The sequence below is a fragment of the Schistocerca americana genome, chromosome 2 (assembly GCF_021461395.2).
Source record: "Schistocerca americana isolate TAMUIC-IGC-003095 chromosome 2, iqSchAmer2.1, whole genome shotgun sequence".
NCBI classification, from domain to species: Eukaryota; Metazoa; Arthropoda; class Insecta; order Orthoptera; family Acrididae; genus Schistocerca; species Schistocerca americana.
In genome coordinates, this window is record NC_060120.1 from 70,334,933 (window position 1) to 70,357,348 (window position 22,416).

At 38.9% G+C, this 22,416-nt stretch overlaps 2 protein-coding genes across 6 annotated transcripts in view; one reads left to right on the top strand and one right to left on the bottom strand.

Annotated features, from left to right (window-relative positions):
- Positions 1-21,420, top strand: part of LOC124596271 (nucleolar protein 10) — a 109,382-nt gene extending 87,962 nt beyond the window's left edge. Inside the window, exons 6-14 of one of the 2 annotated variants that reach the window (XM_047135346.1) lie at positions 5,459-5,687; positions 5,803-5,922; positions 6,321-6,465; positions 6,552-6,712; positions 6,794-6,957; positions 7,100-7,190; positions 12,772-13,019; positions 13,103-13,199; positions 21,185-21,420. In XM_047135346.1, coding sequence (XP_046991302.1) covers positions 5,459-5,687; positions 5,803-5,922; positions 6,321-6,465; positions 6,552-6,712; positions 6,794-6,957; positions 7,100-7,190; positions 12,772-13,019; positions 13,103-13,199; positions 21,185-21,316 — 1,387 coding nt within the window. In that variant the 3' untranslated portion in view covers positions 21,317-21,420. The remainder of the gene's footprint in view (positions 1-5,458; positions 5,688-5,802; positions 5,923-6,320; positions 6,466-6,551; positions 6,713-6,793; positions 6,958-7,099; positions 7,191-12,771; positions 13,020-13,102; positions 13,200-21,184) is intronic. The other variant, XM_047135347.1, reaches the window with a different exon arrangement.
- LOC124596272 (tRNA 2'-phosphotransferase 1) overlaps positions 21,407-22,416 on the bottom strand; it is a 69,471-nt gene continuing 68,461 nt past the window's right edge. For all 4 annotated transcript variants that reach the window (XM_047135348.1, XM_047135351.1, XM_047135349.1 and 1 more), the window contains one exon: positions 21,407-21,642. In XM_047135348.1, coding sequence (XP_046991304.1) covers positions 21,518-21,642 — 125 coding nt within the window. In that variant the 3' untranslated portion in view covers positions 21,407-21,517. The remainder of the gene's footprint in view (positions 21,643-22,416) is intronic.

A 22,416-nucleotide genomic window follows, 5' to 3' on the forward strand; every position in this document is an offset into this window, starting at 1 on the left:
TTTCAGGAAGGAAATAGGGATAGGTCTGGGAAGGAGAGGCAGTTCTTTCCTTCCTGATGAAGGAACTAATAGTTCCCAAAGCCAAGACTACTCAACATGTCTATTGGCAGTACTGGAATTTTTCCTCCTGAAGTGAAGTACTCAACAAAATATTGCTCTCACCTCTTCATTGACGTATCAATTAGCAAAAGCTGCAAGTAGTCTTTGATGCCAGGTAATTGGAATTAATTCCTATTTGAGCTAAAAACATTTTGATGAATTTCTTTCATTACTTATGGAAAACAATGTAATTTGCAGTTGTGAACCTATATTGTGTGAACATTGTGTGTCGCTTTCCTGTAAACTCAGGTCATGGATTTCAGATTATGAAAGAAGCATTAGTTTTTTTTTTGTGCATTTCCAAATCTGTGACCTAGTGCAAATTTTTAATGAAACATTTTAAAGTTCTTGCAATATCTTTATTACAAAGTTGTATGACTGAATATCATATCTCAAACAATTAAAAAGGTTTTAAATCCTGCTGAACTCATAATTGTCACTTATAAGTTGTGTGGCAGCTCAAAAATCGCTCTGCTTTTGGTAGTAAAGCAAAACTTGCTCTCGTGTACAACAAAAATTGGTTCTGGGGTACAGTGAACCTTGAAACAGCCATGTAAGGCTAGGTTGGCTTTGGTCCTTGCTTTACTTTGCTTTTTTGTGTCTATCTTAAAACAGTAATTGATGATTGATACATAACCACCTGAATATTCAATGGCTCACTTACGAACAGAGATCTTGTGATATATCCAGTGAGGAATCTCATAATCTTAGGTTGTTTGTGTCATGTCCAAAGGTTTTCCAGTAACAACGATTCTTCATTCTTCATTGACGTCCAAAATTGTATATTTAGATCACAATCTTCTATTTTCCCTATGGTATGTGTTCTTAATTGTATCTTCTGCTAGTCTGGTGCTGTGTTGTCCATGTGTGTTTCATTATTCTGTTGAAATTGAATAACTGTTTAATTTTTATTTTTTTTATTTTAATTTATTGAAATCAGGCAGTTCCCTTGGGCTCCTGAAATATTAACTGTGATAGATGCTTCTTGCAGTCTTCCAGGATATTAACTTGACTTTCTGTTTGCAGCCACAGTTGCATAACATATCTTCTGTATGCTGTTTAACAGTTAGGGAAACACTTACTACATACTCTGACAGAGCGCGCATGCGTGTGAGTGTGCACACAAGTGCGCGCGCGCACGGGTGCGCGCGAACTCGCGCTCTCTCTCTCTCTCTCTCTCTCTCTCTCTCTCTCTCTCTCTCTCTCTCACACACACACACACACACACACACACACACACACACACACACACACACACTGTTGTGACAAAATATCTGACCAGTAGGATGTGAGTGTCAGGAACAACTATACGAGGAGAAGTCCAAGTTAAGAACCATTTAGTAGAACGCTCAACCTTGTAAGAACAGGATATGATGAATGTTCCACACAAGGCAGATATCACAAAGGTCGTTGGTGGTGATGCTCACTGGAACTCTCCCTGAAGGCTGCCGCCGCATAGGCCCCATCATAATATCATGTGGAGGAATATACTCGCTTGTATTGGTGCCACCAGTACTGATGAAGAGCTGCTTGCTAATTGGCTTGCTGGGTGAGATGATGTCGTCTGACATTTGATTGGCTTCTAAAGGGGGGCTTGGCGAAGTAGTTCCCTCTCTGGATTGCCCTCCAGAGGCCTCACCACTGGGTGGCCACCAGTCCACAATCTGGTGGGACATATTACTGATCTGGAAACAGATCTCCAAATAAGCATCAAAGGAAGTGTCATTGCCTGTTGGAAGTGGGAGAGGACGTTGGCATTGCCATGTTTGGTTGACGTGCAGAATTCAGTTCCTAGTGATATGCCGAGAGGAGGTGGGCCCAACATTGATTGTGTTGGTGGTCTTGACCGGTGTGGTGGCAACCGGGTGAAAAATTGTGACCAGTGGCTTGTGATCCATTTAGAGCTAGCCATACAAGTAGTGATGAAATGTCTTGATGGCGAAGACCATGGTGAGGGCTGCTTTTGCCACCTGTGATTAGCCCCGACAATGAGTGTTCAGAGTCTTGGACACAAAGGCTACAGCTTTGTCCATTGTAACAATCCTGTGAAAGTACAGCCCCAATTCTGATATTGGAGGCATCCATGGCAACGATCAATGGTTTGCAAGGCTCATAGTGCACCAAGCAGTTAAAATAAAGGAGGGCTCATTTAAGATGCTAAAATGCTGCAGGCAGTCAGAAGGCCATTCTCATTGTTCACCTTTCCGTAGCAGTCAATGGTGGGGTTCCTCGATTGCAGCTAATGCTGGGATAAACTTGCAGTAATATCCAATTTGTCCAAGCACTGACTGAAGTTGCGTCACCATGGTAGGTGCAGAGAGCTGAGGAATGTTGTACAGGTGATTTTTGTAGCCCAGACACTTGCTGCTGAGAAGACATGTCCAAGATACTCCATCTGTGTTTGGAAGAAGGAGCACTTATCCAAATTGATGATGAGCTTAGCCTGATCTGTGTCCAAGTTATGGAAGTGTTAGTCAGCAGAGGATGCAGTGACAATGATGTCGTCAAGATAGTTTGCTGACCCTGTAACATCAGAAGCAGGTGCTTGAAGTAATGTTAAAACAAAGCTAGAGCTGAACTAACCGCAAAGGGTAGCTGGTTGAATTAAGAGTCCAAAAGGTATATTGACCACCACATTTGCTGGCTGGCTTGATCGAGGGGCAGCTATTGGTAGGCATCCATCAAGCCGAATTGGTAGAATAATTTCTCGTGACTCAGCTTCACCATGAGTTCATCTGGCCTTTGAAGTCAATTGATGTTGACAATGACCTGAGCATTCACTGTTGACTTAGTCTCCACAGTGGTAGAGAGTACCACTTTGTTTCTCTACAATGGCATTCTCCACAACTGTTGGAGATTGGTTCAACAATAACAGCTGCCTCCAGGCGGACGACTCCCGCTGCACCCTGTCCTGCAAGGCAAGTGGAACAGGATGCACTTTGTACAGTTGTGGAATGGCATCCGGATGGAAAGTAATATGAACAGTATTGCCCTTGGTGCCACACTGGAATGCAGAGAACAGGCTGTGACACTTAGAACAGAATTGCTCACATGCTGACCTGCTGTCAGACAGCAGATATCAATAAATGTTGAATAAATAGCAACATCGGTTGTAAATTATGAAATCTCTTATTTTACAGATTGATTTTGGTCACTGTGTGGCCATCTTCAGTACTAAATACATGTAAGAACCATCAGATATGAGGGTCTTAACTAAACACAAATGTGACCCTATTTATAACCACCATCAAAAATTACAGAAACAGAAAGATATATGCAAATATACAGAGTCTCGCACATACCAGATTATTCGAATCTTGTAGGCCCATATCATAACAACATAACATTTTCTATGAGTTGTAACATGTAGTGTGATAATTATTTTCAACAGACATAATGATTCAATGGAGGTGATGTAAGCAAATCTTGGCATTGTTGTCCGACTTGTGGCAGAAGGAACATGTCATATGGCGATAGTACAAGACACACGGTCATGAGTTACCCAGCACTGGGAGCAAGATTGCATCAGAGGTGCTTCCAAGGTGTCACCTGAGGTCCCAGTGGCTTTTGCAGCGGCTGGTGCCGCAGCAGGAGGAGGACATCACGACCTGCACAACATAGGCAGTTCGCTCAAGTGTGTACCCTGAGCCCTTGGTTGGCTTGAATGTGTTGCTGAGGGACAAACATTTGCCCAATGTTGGATTATGAAGATGGAAAAGATCCTTACAGAGCTCTGCGTCCATAGTATGGACAAACAAAATTTCGTGAACAGCAATATCATCACAAGGGAGGGGCCACAGTTTTTGTTTTCACACTGGGAGTGACATTTGCGAGTCAGGTGCCGCAGAGTAGCTACCTATTCGGTGTAGGACTCAGAAGGCTTCTTGGAATTGCAGTAAAAGGAATGACTGGGTGTGGAAACAAAAGGACGACTCTGGAAGTAGGCCCCCAATCTGTCCTTAAAGTCCGAGTAACTCAATTCACCCAGTTAGGGAAAAGTCAGCGCACCAGCTCGTACACCTAAGTGTCGGTGTTAGCTAATAGAAAAGTCCACTTTGTAATATCACCAAGGGTTCTACAGACTGTTAATGCCACTACAGCTGGTTGATGTAAGTCGTCCATTATTCCTGGTTCGAGCAAAGAGATGGAGTATCGAAGGCATACACCTGAGGTCGGCATAATACTTGTTCTGGTCAGCCAAACAAAACAAGAGGTGATCCTGAATCACACTCATCATTTTGAGAGAAGCTTCGAGCGACATGAGGAGTTGGGGGAGTTGCAGAGGTTGCAAGAGGTATGTACCACAAAGACATGGGTGCATATGGAGACCACCGGTGTCTACCACAGACAGGAGACCAAGGAGCAAGTGGTGATGTCCCCAACTGGGAGGAGCAAGGCCAAGACCACAGGAACTCCTATCTCCAGACCATGAATCATAGATTGTACCACCTGGGTCCACGCAATCAAACAGCTACAACAACCAAAATAGACAACTGTCCACCACTGGAAAGAGTGTGGAAGAAGTGTAGGGTACAAATAAGTACTGACTGCTTCAGTTTTGTGACATAGATATCTGACCAGTAGCATGTCACCTCAATATCATGGTGCTAGTGTATTGTGTTGCAACAACACAAGAGGGTGTCCTCGTTACGAACCATTTATTAGAAAACTCAACCTCATAAAAAATGGAATACAAAGAACGTTCCATGTAGTCTGCCAAGAGACATCCAAGATCCTTGACAGTGACAATCAACGAAATTCCAGCTGCAGACTCACTGAAGACTGCCACATAAGTCCAGCAGAATTGGTTATAATATCACATGGAGGGGTATACTCGCTCTGCATGACTGAGTGCCATAGGTTGCGATGACGAACTACTCGCCAATTGGCTTTCCGGGGGAGGTAATGTCATTTGACGTTTGGTTGGTGAAGCAATTCCCCATCTGAAGTGTCCTGTGGAGGAGGCTGTCAGTGTCTGCCTTGATGAGTGGTTGCATCTGTGAGGTAGGCTGCTGGTGATGCTGTGATGTGTGGAGGGATGTCGATCTGGCAGGTGCCAAAGAACATAATACACGCACACATACAGTTGCTACAGATTACATACACTAAGCAAGCAGTGTATTCCAGTCATGTTAATCACGCAGTTGTGTGCTACATAACCAACTAAAAGTGTACTAATATTGTTACTCTGTGTCCTGTGCTTAGTTTTGAGTTGTGATGGGAAAACAAATTATCTTGGTGCTGTATTGATAGGGATTAAGCACTGTAAGTTTACAGTTACGTTTTCTTCTATGTATTAGAGATTCTATTGTTAGGTACAGTGCATCAGCTCCAGTAACAGTCATCTTTTAAATTACAGACTTGATGGCTTCCCTTCCATCACTGCAATAAATTTTCATGGCGGCTTGACAGTTGGTGTGGGCACAGCTACAGGCCAAGTTTTATTGTATGATATACGCTCAGATAAACCTTTCTGTGTGAAAGATCACATGTATGGATTACCAATTTTGGATGTCCATTTTCATGAAAAGCAAGATCTTGTATTATCTATGGACAGATCCATTGTCAAGATATGGGACAAGACATCTGTAAGTTGTTTCAAATTTAAAAACATAATAATATGATATTGCGGTTTTCTACACGGTTGCATCAGGCAGAAAAGTGATTGTTTTTGTAAGCACTGGATTGACATTTTATTTGCAGGGAAAACTTTTCACATCAATAGAAGCAGCAGTAGACTTCAATAACCTTTGCCTTGTCCCAAACTCAGGAATGATGTTTGTTGCCAACGAAGGAGTTAAAATTCAGACGTACTATATACCCGTAAGTTCAAAAGTTGTAAATTTAATATATGTAACAAAAACCCATTAGCATAGCAGTGACTGATGTAGTTTTGAGTTGCTGCCAGGACACTAATGGCTTGTGAAAGAAAGAACCTGAACTGTTATGTACAGCCATGGCAACTTGGCTGCAAGAAAAGTGAAAAATACAAGGATTACTCTGAAGAAATAATCAGTTAACATGAATGAGCAGTTGCTATTTATAAGTGTATATGGTCTGTGTCTTTGGTTTCTTATGAATTTTATTTGAAAAAAATAATGTCATGGTTATTTTTTCATGTATTATTATTATTATTTTTTTTTAATGTACATAATCACACAGCATAAATAACTTCAACTGTGGCTAACATTGTCATGAATTGGTGGTTAACATACTTACAGAGTATGGGACCAGCACCAAAGTGGTGTGGATTTCTGGACAGTTTAACTGAAGAACTTGAAGAAAATCAATCAGAAACTGTATACGATGATTATAAATTTGTAACAAGGAAAGAACTAGAAGAGCTGGGATTAGATCATCTTATGGGCATGTATTCATAACTCTTACTAGTTCTCCTGAATTTTGTTTTTGTGTCTTTTATATACTAATTTGTAGATTTTCAAACATTTTAGGCACAAATCTTTTGAGGGCATACATGCATGGTTTCTTTGTGGATATTAGACTCTATAGGAAGGCAAAATCTGTGGCAGAACCATTTGCATTTGAGCAATATAAGAAGAAAAGAATCAGAGAAAAAATTGAAGAAGAAAGAGCAAATCGCGTGAAGTTACAGGTTAAGCAATTTCTTCAAATTTTACTATAAACTGTTTAAGATATTATCAGTATATATCAATTATTTTATTTATTTTCACAGAAATTACCAAAGGTAAATAAGGATCTTGCTCTAAAACTTATGGATGAAGAAACAAATGTAAAGAAAAAGAAGAACACAGGTACAAATTTACTTAAGGATGAGCGTTTCAAAGCACTTTTTGAAAACCCAGATTTTGAAGTTGATAAAAATGCTGAGGAATACAGGTAAAATTCAAATCTCTACTTTGAAACAATAGTTTTCATCTAAAGAAATGCAAATTAGAATTTACTTTCAAATATCTACTTTGAAACAGTAGTTTCTATCTAAAGAAATGCAAGTTAGAATTTATTTTTCTTGTTATTCCAGACTTTTGAATCCTGTAGTGTCCAGGCTTGACAAGGCACGTAAGAAAGAACTCAAGAAACAAATACTTACCCAACAGTTTGAACAGATTGATGTAAGTACTTATTGTTTTTACTGGGCTTTCTTACATCATTTCCTCGTATGAGACAAGAGATACATTTTTTGATGAATTAATTTGTTTGTGCATGAGCGAAGTGTTGATCTGTAGGAATGGCATTGTGCTAAGTCTCTAACTACTATACTGTTGCGAAACTTTCTAAATTTGATCGACTTTCAGTTACTTTTGAGTGTTATTTTCTCCTCTTAAGATGTGTTTGAGGAATTATCTTCCACATTTGAATTTAGTGTGCTATGCTGTCATGTGCTTGCATTATGAACTGAACTGCAAAGAAAAGCCAAACGCGTATATATTGGTTGTTGCTGCCAGATTTGTAATGTGTATTATGTTTACATTGCAGTATCATGATCATGATAGTAGAAAGCCCTGACTGGAATACTAATATTGCAAGGAGTGAAGGAAGCAATCTACAATATAGTAGAGGCCTTGATCAGACAATAGGCACATAAACAAGACTTAAAGTGGTACTAAGCTTACAGACAGTGTCCTCTTTCACAGTTAATACAGAACAAACGCACACACACACACACACACACACACACACACACACACACACACACACACACTGTCTTAGTTGACTACATCATACCAGCACTGCAGGGTGGGGGGGAGGTCATATAGAGAGGGTGATGGGAGAAATGCATGAAGTTAAGAAGGGAGAGGCAGCAAGAGTAATATGGTACTGGCAAATTCACACTAGCATGGGCAGAGGTCATGTGTATTGAACACTACCCATTATCATGTCCAAACAAAAGAAACATCCTACTCACAATCCTTCCATCTCTCCTAAAATGGTATTCTACCATCCAACCAATCTACAGAATAAGCTGGTCCATCCTTACATTACACCCACTTCCAGTGCCTTGCCACTTGGGGTCATGCCTTTCTGAAAAATTCACATGCAGTGTCTATCCTAAGCTATTTCATACTATTACATATCCTATCGTATCCTATCACAGTTAGTGCTGCCTGTGACAGCACTCATATTGTATACAAACTTCACTGTAACTTTTCAACATCATTTAATTTGGCGATGTCCATCGGCCAACTGTCCAGCTGAGTAAATCGTGGGCAGGAACAGAATTGGCCAGCCAGCACAACATGCTTGACTGCAATGGCTGCTTCGCAACCTTTGCCGTATAGATCACCCATTAACAGCTTCTCTGAATTACACAAATGGGAAATTACTTTATTCTGTACTGACAGTCTCCTTCCTCATTCCCCTTCTGTTTTCTATCCCCCCTTCAAAATCCATTCCTCTATTCCATTGTGTGCCACATGCAACTCCCCCCTACCTACACCAGAGTGAGCTCATTCGTGACATTCCCTTTTCATCCCTTTGCTGCCATCGTTTCCTTCCACCTCACCCTCTCCTTCCTATATCCTGTCTCCTATCAGCCACTCCATCCAACATGACCCTTCCTCCTAGTGAAGTGCCGACCCCTCATCCTAGTGAAGTGCCAGGAAATTGTAAGAGCATGTGCGCGGGCACGCGCGTGTGTGCTAGCTCCTGAAGGACATCGTCCAATAGCTTAGCTTAATGTCTACCCAATGATGCCTCAGCTGTACTTTCAGTTGTTACCTTTAACCCCTCCAATAATATCAGATGTTTAAAGATGAATAACAACCACAAGATAAGCATGTTTAGTCACACACATTAAATTTCACTAATTAACAAATAAACTTTTATCAACTCAGTATGTATAATGGAAAAATCCAAGATGGAATAATGACAATATTATGAAAAGCATACCATATAAACCTGAATCTAAGCCCCTCTTTTATTCCTGGTTTTCCGGGTACAAAAACCACCTGCATTGTAGAATTGAGTGCAGAACAAATGGAAGTTCTGAAAAATGGCACTAGGAGTTGCCACATGTGACTTTTGCTGTTGAATAGAAGTGGCACTATATATGCAAGCTTTTCAGGCACAAAGATAAATACTGGTGCCAAAACTTCCACACTAGTAAATATACGTAAAAAAAAGTCAGAAGACAATCTACCTTTTTTTGAGTTTCGGCCATTGAATTATAATATATCAACCAACAAAAGAAATAGAAATTCAGTATTGCTCATCTTCGAATATAGCAGCTTTTCAAATATTTGTAGTCCGCAGCTCGTGGTCTCGTGGTTACGTTCTCGCTTCCCGAGCACGGGGTCCTGGGTTCGATTCCTGGTGAGTTCACAGGTTTTCACCTGTCTCAAGATGACTTGGTGTTTTCAAGAAGGAAGTTATTTCTCTTGTGGAAAAAAGTGCTAATCACGTTGCCAGAGACTGGTTTGGTGCAGTGCCACCTAGAAATGGTTACCTCATTTACCAGATTATATGGACTATATGCACTTTTATCTTCTAAAAATTGCCTCCAAAATTCGGGTGTGCCTTATACTCAGAAGTAGTATAAAAATGTCCAGTGTTTGATTTAAAATTCTCGCAAAATGGCCAGATATTTGATACCGGAGGAAACCTGTCTCTACCTGGCAACATTGGATTCAACAGGCAGCAGGAGTGCACTGATGCAATGAACTTATGTCTAGCCTATGATGCGTCATTGCAATTTACAGTGACGTTGAACTGTAATTGAGAGTAATTTGTGTTATCAGTAACAGTACAACATTTTTGTTGTAGTAGCTAGTTTCCTAATGGAAAAAATAAAAGGTATTCATATGGTGTGGTCTATAAACTGAAAGTAATAGCATATGTAGAAGAACATGGAAACAGGCATCTGAGAGGCATTTTGGCTCTCCTCCAACAGAAAAAACCATTCACGACTTGGGGGGGGGGGGGGGGGGTGTATTATAGAAGAACCGAAAAAAATGAAGACTAAATGTCCAATTAGAGGACTGAATGCAAAATGGCCACAAGTAGATGATGATGTACTGAAATAGATTCAAGGACACCACCAAAATGGCATTTGAATTAATACAAAAATGTTACAGTAATACTTAGCAGACTTTAAGGGTGGAGTTGGTTGGTGCTACAGGTTTATGAAGCACCATGGACTTAGCATGCAAACCAAGAGAAGGTGGTCACACAAGTTATTGTTCACTACCGAACATGCAGGCGGGTAAGCAGGAACAATGAGGAGTGATTCGATTTTTGGTGGCGGAGGGAGTTGAAGGCCATGAAATGTATTGACAGATGAAGGCTGTGTATGGTGAGTACAGTCTGATTCGTTCAAGTGTTGTTGAATGGCACAAATGATTCCTTGAGCGGCGCGAGCCACTGGAAGATGATGCTCATCCTGGATAGGCTCATCATGTCGTCATACCGGAAATGGTTGCGGAAGTGATTGCTTTAGTCTTGGACAACCACAGATCCATCAGTTACTGGGTATTGGCGTGAGCACCGCCCACACCATAATGCATCAACATTTGAACTTTTGACAAATCTTTGCGCACTGGGTTCCTCACGAACTGACCATCGAACAGTGCAATATTCGAATGGCACTGTCTTTTGAGTCATTTGCAATGCTATCATGAGGAGGAATACGGCTTTCTGTCACGTATTGTCACAGATGACGAAACACAGTGTAACCATTTTGAACTGAAAAGCAGGCATCAGAGCAAGCAGTGAAGACATGAGACTTCACTGCCTTCAAAGAAATCAAAGGCTGTGCACACCAGTTGTGGTAAGGTCATGATATCCTCCTTTTTTTACCACAAGGGCCCACTGCTTGTCGAGTTCCTGGAGTGGGGAACCTCCGTCATTGCCCAGCATTATCAAGCCACTTTACAGAACCTTAGATGAGCCATCAAGTCGAAACGCTGAGACATGTTGTCCATGGCATTATCCTCCTGCATGATAATGCCCGCCTACACACGCCCAATGCAGTGAAGATGACATTGCAGCAGTTTTGGTGTGACTTGCATGTGTTTGGACCTCTAAAACAAGCTATTCACGGACATCGATTTGCAACGGACTATGAAGTGTGTGACTGGGTCCAGGCCTGGATCCGACAGCAGCCTACTAGCTTCTTCAAGGATGGAATCAACCGGCTAGTGTTGCAATGGGATAAATGTGCCAACAGTTTTGGTGACTATTTTTGAGTATGTGTACTGTGTATATAACTACATTTTTAAGTTAATAAAATCGTTACTGTTACTTTACACTAGTGACTGGGCTTCATTTGAATGTCCCTTACATTATCATTCCATCGTTTTATTATTCAACATCGAAGGAAAACCAGTGTGGAACTAAGCCAAATACTGAATATGGACGAGACTCCTCTGATACTTGATGTGCCGAGTAACAGAACTGTTACCATGAAAGGTGCTGAAACTGTAGCTGTAAAAACAAGTAGACATGAAAAAATGTTTTTTTAAGTGCAAAACAATGCCATAACTTTCTAAAACACTGCAGGTGTTGTTTGCCTACATGGCAAGCGTTGGATGGACAAGGATGGTATGAAATTACAAATTAAAGGAGTGTGGAAGGTAAAGAAACGTACTTTTTTGAAGAAGAGTTCTCTTTTTGTGCCAGATCACTTGAGAAGTCATTTGAAAAATTCAGTGAAAGAGAAATTGAGACAGGGAAAAACAAAGCTTGCTGTTATTCTGGGAGGACTTACTTCACAACTGCAATCTTTCGATGTCTCAAGAGTTGAACCACTTAGAATGTATATGAGAGAGGAATGGAACAAATGGATGATGGATGAAACCCAGTGTGAATTCACACTGAGGGATCTTTAAAATGACCTACCATCAAACAAGTGTGTCAGTGGATAAAGCAGTCATGGTTTAGAGTGAGAGAAGACATAATTGTTAAATCTTTCAAGAAGTTCGGCATAAGTAAAGATCTCAATGGTAGTGAAGACTGTCTGATATATGAAGAGGTCAATGACAATGATGAAGAGGTAGAAGAAGAAGAAGAAGAAGAAGAAGAAGAAGAAGAAGAGGAGGAAAGTTCAGATGACAATTTTCAGGGTTTCGAAAGTCAGTTTGGTTTCATAAACTAAGAACTTCTTTTAGTCTAGCTTTGCAATCTAATAGTAATTAAGGCACTTCTTATACAATGTAATGTCTTATAGTCTATAATATATGGTAAATCCTGCCCCCAACAAAGTAAAGTGATAAATGGCAAATGTCGACGAATATACATGTCATGTAATGTTTACATTCGTATTATTTTTATGCTGAATAGTCAGAAATGAAGCAGAACAACTGACTTTTGTACTAATTTTTAATCATGTAAAGCTATAAATTCTGTGCAGACAAATTATGTCATTTTAAATGTTTTAAAGAGTACATTAATCTATAAAATAACATTGCTTAAGCTCGGCTGCCAAGCTTATGAATCAACCACAACTGCTATAGCTATATCTTCATCCAATCTATCTAATTTGTATCTAATGTTAGAATGAACCAACTTTGTTTCAGTTTTGAATTGTGTACATTACAGCTGGGGTCCTCTTCCTCCGTCATGTATTTGCTTGCACATACTATTGTATGTTGTTTCATTAAGCAGACCTATGTGCGCACTGTAAAAAATGCTGATTGAAACACCAGATATGGCTCAGAATCATACTTTTAACTGCATGCACTACTATATGATTCACAGGATGAACCAGAAGGAAGACCCAGCTCTGATGAACAATCTGATGATGAATCCAGTTCAGATGATGATAGAGAATGGACAAAGGAACTTAAGCGGCAGCATCGTTTATTGCGACGGGAAGCAAGGCAAGAGGTAGTGGAAGAGGAAGAAAAGCCAAGTAATGAAGCAACATCTAAACCAAAATTTTTTGAAATAAGAGAAGGAGAAGAGTTCAAGGGAATCAACGCAGCATCCTATCAGAAAAAAAATAGGTATGTCATCAACAATATTTTGTTTTGTAATGGCCTTAATCCGTTGGTAAAGAGTTAACTTTTAAACACGTTTCTGCCTTTAGAGCAACACTAGGCGAAAGGTTGCAGAAGGAATCTAAAAGCAGTGTCAGAATTCTTGGGGCATCTGGAAGCAGAGAGATGACATTTACTATACGTAAGGTAAGTATCTTTTAATGTTTCATTCATCTGTGTGTGGGGGGGGGGGGGGGGGGCGATACCACTTGAGAGTAATTACAGTTCTTCAGTAATTTGTTGTTTAATTATGTAAATATTTTTTACTTGTCACTGTATCCAAATTTTTCTCTTCTTACGAGAACTCCTTACAGACTGCTCTGCCACTTTGGTTGTCTTTATACTTAACATGATTTGAAGCTTGCTAAAACAGTACGACACCAGTTCTCATGCAAACTAGATATAATCACCTTTGAAGCACTGTTAAGTACAACACATTTCGAGCATCTTTGACAGAGCAGCCATTGGCGGAATGCATGGCCTATAAGTATTATAATTTGAAGTCATGCCTTGATTCTCAGTAGTAGTAACATCCTTTTTTTACTTGTGTTTCAATTCTGTATTTGTTTTCAAATAGAAATATTAATAAATGAATATAGAATCATAATTTTTGATAAAAATAACATCTTTTTTTTAAATTGTTGATTATATGAAAATAAATTAAAATTTGAAACAGAAATGCAAAGTGCCTAATGTTAAGTGAAAAAAAAAAAAATGTTATACTGTTCATCTCTATTAATGGAAAAGCTTTTTATTTTCTATTTGATGTTTCACATTTTTGTATCAAACTTTCATGTACTATTCAATTTTTATGTTATTAGTTATAAACAAAAAAATTATTTTTATTGAAAATTATGATTCAGTTATTTGTTTATTAACATTTTTATTTGAAAGTAAACATAGAATTCAAATAAAAGGAAAGAACAATGTTGCTAGTAACGAGAATTGAACCAGCATCTTTTAGATTATATAGCTCGCATTACAAGACTTGTACACTATGGCCTCAGCTACTGGCAGCTATGTTAACCCTTTCGTGGTCCATGGGGGATATTTTAAAGGGATTTATGTTACGACTTCTGTACACTCTTGGCATCTAGTGGCAGTCTGCTGCACCAGCTGTAGTTTCTGTTTAGTATGAAATATAGCCATCAGGACTGTGGGAAGTATATATCCCACTAAACAATGGTGTTTTAATGGTTATTGGGAAGTATGGTTACCACCAATGGAGTTTCTGGAAGAGACTTGGGAAGTATATTTACAACAAAATTAAAGGGTCATTTGTGGTCCTTGGGAAGCATACTTAGTACCAGTACCAGCTTAGGGGTGTCCTAGAGCTTTTGGGAATACATTTTACCATCTCTGTCTAATCTTGACATCCTGTGGTAGTACACTGTACCGGGTGTACAAAAACTGCTACAACACTCAGTTTCTTCTTGTCGTGGAGTTACTACTGTTGTCGGAACACATTGCCTCACTACTGCAGCACACGGTATTGTGACCTGTGTCAGCTCATACCATTATTGCGTTACAAAGTTTCAAGGATTGTTTTCGCATTGTGGTAAGTAAACTTTAATATTTTTTAAAATAAAGTAAAAGAAAACACAAAATAAATGTTCATTATTTTTTTACGTTTGATGGCAACACATAACAGGACATAAAAGGGAAGGGGGAAATCCATTTACCATCAGTTTTAATATCTCACAAAGGTGCCATGATGGTATATGTACCACCATAGTTTTTGGTCGTAAATCACAAAAATATAATTATCAAAAAATAAATACAGTCAGTTGATCACATTTCTAATAGGATAGCAAGAAAATTATCTTTGCTGAGTTGTTACAAAAAATGTGCCCGCGGAAGGGTTAAGATGCTCAAAATGTGTCGTACTTTTAGTGTTCCAAAATCTTCGAAGATGAAAGTGATATATTTTTTTTTTTAACTATGTTGTATTGCTTATGGTAACTGATGAAGGCACTGACCTCCAAATCCACTGTAAGTATGAAGAAAATCAAAGAGGGCGAGTCCATAAGATCCCTTGTCAGTATTCTTGTTTCAGTGGTTGAATGTATTAAGCAGCTTGATTAATTAGCATCTCTGAAGATACATGTTATTTGTCAAAAGAAGGTTTCAAATCCTTGTCCATCTATCCAGTTCTAGGTTCTCTTTCCTTTCTTTGTTTAGTTGAGAGTCTCTAATGACCTCACAATTGACAAGGAATTTTAGTCTAACATTATTGAAATACCAGGTAAAAATGAAGCCTGACTGCTTAATTGGACTTGCTTTGTGTTTTCATACAGATGCTAATGAAAATTGAACCCTATAATTGACTTCAGCATTCTTATTTGGAAGTAGACATGGAAACTCTGTGGATGGTAGCATACAGACCCAATATTGCAAGAAATTGCCAAATTGTATTGTTAAATGTGTGATGCCCAAAACTATATGATAACGCTCGACTAAATGTTTCACAATTATTCATTGTTCACCATTTGATAATGGCAGTTAAAAAAATTGTAGGCTGTTTTGTAGTCTATGTCTTTCTTCCTTTTTCTATCTGTACCCGGTTTTTCTATGTTTGAGAAAGAAGAATTCTGAAGGGTCTGTAATCTCAAGTTTTTCTTTGTTACACAATAATGTTTCCCTGTGGATTGAACTATTCTAAGTTGCTATTTTATTTGGAAGATGAGAATTAGTAGTAATTGACAAGGACAATACATACAATATGTTTCAGTGAATGTGTTGTTGTCTACAGTAGCCTATCACTCTGATATAACAAAATGAGATGCATGCATATTGTCCATATATATGACTATCGCTCCTCTCCTGCAGTTGTCTTGTTTGAGAGTCCTTTTCCACTAGACAGCTGCCACAAATTAATGCCTTTTGCCAATCTGATCTATCATATATGAGAAGCAGTACAGTGGTTACTAACTTTGTTTAATTGTCTGTTGCTCTTTCATTATTTATTATGTGCTGCCAACTTGAGTCCACCAACTGACAGATATGCTACTTTTCCTAAATGCAATCAAATGTCTTCAGTCTGGATTGATTTCTGTTTTTTACTTCATCATTTTGCCCAAGAGCAATAGCTGTGGAAATGGGCTATTTGTGTGAATGTATTTCAGAAAAAATTATCATCAACAAGGCCAAACTATTTTTTATGTTACATTATAGTAAATATCATTCAGTGCATACCTTAGGATATTCCATCTGACTCCAAAGTTCAAAATTTCTATACTATATAGCGTTACTCAGCAACACACAGCATATTTGCTAGACATTCAGAGCAAGGAAGTTGCAATTAATTTGTATGATTTGCAGAATGCTAGCAAATAACTTGTTGCTACAGCCCCCAAAAACAACAGATTTTTGAAGGTGAATACTTTCAAATAAAGAATTTTAAGTACCACTGAACGATCTCTCAGCTTTACCACATGTCTGAAAATGCTTAAAGAAGAAGAGAGAGGAGGAGGAACATAGAAGGAAAGAAAACAAAATAACAGATAATAGCATTTTTTGTGCTGGTCTGAGAGCTTAATTCTGTGTAAAATCTGGATTAACTTAGAATAACATATATGCTTATCAACAAATCTAGATTGGTCCATACGTATGAATAAATATCTACGTTGTAGATTGCAGTTTTTATCTGTCTGGTTGAATTGATAGAAAACGCTGCATCTGTTTGAGATCACTCCTTCATGTAGATAGTAACAGTAGGCATAACCAGAAACACATTACATTTTATGCTACGACCATTTTTCAGGACTGACATAGCTTTTTGGAATCTCCAAAATGCTGTTGTCCTCTATATACACTTTTGGATGAACACATCTTGAGTTTATTATACACAAAAGACTTCTAGTAGTGAAGACAACTGCAGAAGTAGAAACACTACTTTTGCATGTTGTCAATAATGTCTAGAGTAATTTATCACATTGTAAAAGCATACTAATACATCACTACCAATCATCTGCTTTTTCTTGGGTTAACTCTTACTTAACTCATTCCTTTATTGTACTTCTTATGATGTTGTATGGTATTGTGTTTATGCTGGACAAATGTTTCTGTATCAGGAGACAAGTAAGGCATAACTTTTGCATTACACTAATTGATTCCCTAATTAGAGCTAATACCTTATCTACTGAGTAAGATAACCATTTGAGTTCATGACGCAGTCAGAAAGTTCACTCGAACCTGTCAAGCATGACTACAACAGGTAAAGCTTACCACAATGTTTCCCAGAATGTTAATTCATTCTTATTCATGTTTAAGTTTTGGAATTCTATTTCTCAATTGCTCTTAATGGAACACCTGCGACAGCATGCACTATCAATATGTTCCAATACATCACATATAAAAATGGGATTTTTCTGGTGCTATTGGTGATAGAAATTAAGGGTCATGTGTTGTGGACAGCCCTTGGGCTAGGGACCATATGTATACCCAACATAAGGATCATTTTAGTATAACATTCATACCGTACAAAGTCAAAGTTTGCATTTAACAGGGAGGCACCATTTAGTTCATGGGCTGCTCCTGGGTTAATAAAAAAAAAAAAAAAGCTTTATTTTAACAGTGTATTCTCTGTGCATTTATCTAGAAATGCCATCTTCCCATTTTCAAAAATCTTTATCCGTAATCAAGAAACATCCCAAAAACATGGTTTTTGGGTGCAAAAACCAAGCCACAGATTCCAAGATGGCAGTGCACTGCAAATGGCTGAAATTTTTATTACATACCATGGGGTAAAAAAAAAAGTCTTTGGCAGAGCTTGTGTAGTACACATTTATGCTGCTAGGCGTGTGCAGCACAAAACTCATTGCCAGTTCAGTGCTGCCTGTGTTGTCAACCTGGCTTGTTCTGTTCATTTGCAGCGATTGTTTTTGCTAGTGGTGTTTTGTTCTTGTTTAATTTTTTATGATGCCAAGTTTAAATTAACAATGGGCAGCTGTGAAATGTTACTTTCTACTTGGTAAAAATGCTGCTGAAACTGTTTTAATTTTGAAAATAGGTTACCAAGCTGACACTAAGAAAAAACTGAAATGTACAAGTGGTTTGCTTGATTTAAAAATGGCGACAAGTCGATTGGTGACAAAGCTCGTTCTGGATGTCCATCAACTGCCTTTCAACGAAACTATTGAAAAAATTTGAGAGCTTGTGCTCACAGACTGTTGACAGACAACTGATCAACTGTCAGAGATTGGTGGGTTATCTTGGAGCTTGGTGTTCACCAAAAGAAACCCGATTTGTGGCAGACAGGAGGCTGTTTCTTCCAGCAGAAGAACGCATTTGCCCACACGGCCACCTCCGTTAGACAGTTTTTAGCTAAAAATGCCATGGCTCCGCTGCCCCCATGCACCTTCCACACCTGACTTGCCTCCATGTGACTTTTTCTTATTTCCAAGCACGAAAAGGGGCATGAAAGGACACCAATTTGATGACATTGAAGAAGTCAAGAAAAAGTGAGGGAGCAGCTATCAGCCATTCCTAACGAAGACTACAAAAAATGTTTCAAGCAGTGGAAGCACTGGTGGGACAAATGTTACAATGGAGAGTATTTTGAAGGGGATAAGACCCCCCTCGTATTGCTAAGATCCCAAACTTCAACAATCGTGAACATTTTCTTTTCATATGAGTGACATGCCCTGCTGTGTGGGGAAAAGAAGGGAAACAGTGTAAAAACGCGTCGGAGCACAAGAAAGAGAAATATACTGCTGCTTAAAAGACTCAGCTGAACATTGCGGTACCAGCTCTCTCATTCTACCTTCCTCAGCACCGTTAAAAATTTTCCCAAAAATTTTTGCCATGCAAACATATTTGTGCTTTTTTATGCTGAGAGAGGAGGAGATGGTGGCAATGGGGAAGAGATGGAAAAGTAATAAATACTAGAAGACAGGAGACAATGACAGTAATAGGACAGGGCTAGGAAAAGAGTGAAGGTGCTGGTACCAGTGGGAGAGAAAGATAGAGAGGAGGAGGAAGTGGGCGACAGCCAGTTGACAATGAGAGACAGAGTCTATGGCAATGAAAGCGAGACAGCAGCAGTGAGAACAGGAGAGAGAGAGAGAGATAAGAGACAGTAGTAGTAGGCCAGAATGAAGGATACTGTGGCTGTGAGACAGTGACAGTTAGAGAGATAATGACAATTAGTTGGGATGAATGAATGAGTGAGAGGGAATGGGTGAGTTTCAGTGGATGGGTTTGCGTTACGCACAGTGATGGGCTAGTTGGTGTGAGTGAGATACTTTATGGGAGCTTATAGAAGTGAGAGGTGTTGAGTTGCATGTTAAAAAGGGTACGAATATGTTTGTATCCCAAAATTTTTGTGAACATTTTTAAAGATGCTAAGGAACACAGAATGAGGCAGCTCGTACCTCGCTTTTCAAAAAGTTCAAATGGCTCTGACACTATGGGACTTAACTTCTGAGGTCATCAGTCCCGTAGAACTTAGAACTACTTAAACCTAACAAACCTGAGGACATCACACACATCCATGCCGAGGCGGGATTCGAACCTGCAACCGCAGCGGTCGCACGGTTCCAGACTGTAGCGCCTAGAACCGCTCGGCCACCCTCGTCGGCCCTCGCTTTTCAGTCGGAGCCAGCCTTTTAAACGGGAGCATATTCACCTTTTTTTGTGCTCCAATAGGAGCATTTTTCCACTGGTATTATTTGCTAAATTCCTGACAGCCCTGTCGTTGAAAGATTCGAGTAAATATTACAACTTCTTTACTTCATATTAAAACAATGATAAATGAAAACAAGTCTTATTCATTCAGAATAAAAACTCAAAACTTTCTAATGCAGAAGTGTGAAGTGGAGAGAAATGACATGTGTAGTCGAACCTAATAGTGAAAACTGCTTTCCTGGTTTTAAATGTGAGAGCTTGCAATGAAGTAACATAACCAAATCTGTATGAGTGCAGTGTCCATAGAAGATCATTACCATTTGAAAATATTATTTGGCATGGCACAAAACAAATGTTTTCAAAGTATCATCATGCAAAATGAACTGTGACACTGCAAGTGTACTCATTTGATTGCTGTTGACTTCCATCCTCCAAACCTGCACTCAGGTAAATTAATGGTTTTACTTATGAACATGATTCAGTTATAAGCCATGACACAGTCCACAATAGAAAGCTCAACTGGCATTATTCATGTGGTGAGACAAAATATTCTTTCTTGGGGCAGTTATTTTTAGGAAGGGATTTTGGGATATTTTTCCAGAAGTGAATATTGAAAGTGCCTTGTAGTGATGCATTATAAGCAGGAGCTTTGAGGGTGATCTCTCCTGGGGTTCCTGTGAAGGGGAAGAATTCATTTGTGGCTGTCAGTATTTCTTCACAAGTTTTGGCATGTGCTATCTACAACTGGCAAAAGCTTTCTGAAGAAATGAGTCATGGCAAAGCAACCATAATAGCAGGACTGACTTGCGGACAAGCCTTCAGGTGCAGACTGCGTACCCAAGCATGAAATAACAGGTGTTTATGTGATGACGTCTACACATAATCTCAGGTAGTGCGGTGGTGTGTCATAGAAGTATTATAATAAGTTCGAAGGATGGCATGTTTACCATTAGCTGTAAAAAGTTATTCTTTATTTTCTACCAGTTTTGGTTATAGTGATCATCTTCACAGGAAGGAAAAAAGGTTAGGTGTATATGCAATTCAGCTTTCCATTGGATCAGTTGAAAACAGTTATAAAATGTTTACAGAATCACTTGTAATAGCCATGATTTCAATACCAGCACAAAGTTGATTTCCCTTTGGTTAAAGATAATGATCATTAAGGTTCATACTAAAGTCAGTTTTATGCTGGTATTGAAATCGTGGCCTGTTATATGTGGTTCTGTAAACATTTTATGGCTGTGATAGTTTTCAACTTACCCAATTGGAAGCTGGAATTGCATATCCATTTAATGTATAACTGTTTTTGTTCCTGTGCAGATGGTCACTAGGAGCAAAACCAGTTGAAAATAAAGAATGAATTTGTGCAGCTGACGGCAAATTCCTGACAGCTGTATTAAGTCACCTCATTAAATTGTTAATTACAATATGTCTTTAATTTTACAACTCACATTGAAAAATTTTGTAACCCATAGTTACACCTGTGAATTCCTTGTACATTTCAGAATGACAAATATTCAAAAATGAAAAAGCAAGCAGAGCTCCATAAAGAAGAACGACGTAAACTTTCAAGACCTGCAAGAGGCCTACGTACCAAAGGGAAGTCCAAGTTCTGGATGGGAAGGCGAACATTGTAGGATAGGAGCTGCTGGAAATTGGAAGATCTTTAGTTCCAGATAAAGATTTTGTTTGCAGTGTATATTTTGTACAGAAATATATATAATTATTTTTTTAGAAACAATTAATGTGCATTTTTATTTACAGAAATTAGTCGCCCTCCTTTCTCCTCTGTCTGTACAGATCTGACAAATATTTACATGTTTACTGTATTCATTGAGTCACACTTCTAATTCTCTTCCGTGTTTATCAGTAACCTTTTTGAAGTATTTTGGTAGTATCAACCCACTGTCATTTCCTGGGCTCAGTATAACATTATTTGAGGATCTGTAGAATTTCAAACCATCTGCAACAATACAAGAATTAGAGATCAGTGACATTTGAAAACTTATATGAAATTGGTCGCATTTCTTGAACTATGTACCAAGAACCTCCCCATCGCACCCCCCTCAGATTTAGTTATAAGTTGGCACAGTGGATAGGCCTTGAAAAACTGAACACAGATCAATCGAGAAAACAGGAAGAAGTTGTGTGGAACTCTGAAAAAAATAAGCAAAATATACAAACTGAGTAGTCCATGCACAAAATATGCAACATCAAAGAGAACGTGAGCTCAGGAGCACCATGGTCCCGTGGTTAGCGTGAGCAGCTGCGGAACGAGAGGTCCTTGGTTCAAGTCTTCCGTCAAGTGAAAAGTTTAATTTTTTATTTTCAGACAATTATGAAAGTTCAGGCACTCACACATAATCAACTTCGCTCTCCAAAATTCCAGGACATGTTCAGATTTGCTTGGACATATGCAGGATTTGACGTTCTACACATGGAAAAATTTGAAAACGTTAAAAACATATGTTTTGACAGAGCACAGGGAAAACTGTGACTGTGAAACTGTTGCATTCATTTGTTACAAACTCTTATGTTTTCATCACTTTTTTGGGAGTGATTATCACATCCAGAAGAAAACCTAAATCGGGCAAGGTAGAAGAATCTTTTTACCCATTCGCCAAGTGTACAAGTTAGATGGGTCGACAACATATTCCTGTCATGTGACGCACATGCCGTCACCAGTGTCGTATAGAATATATCAGACGTGTTTTCCTGTGGAGGAATCTGTTGACGT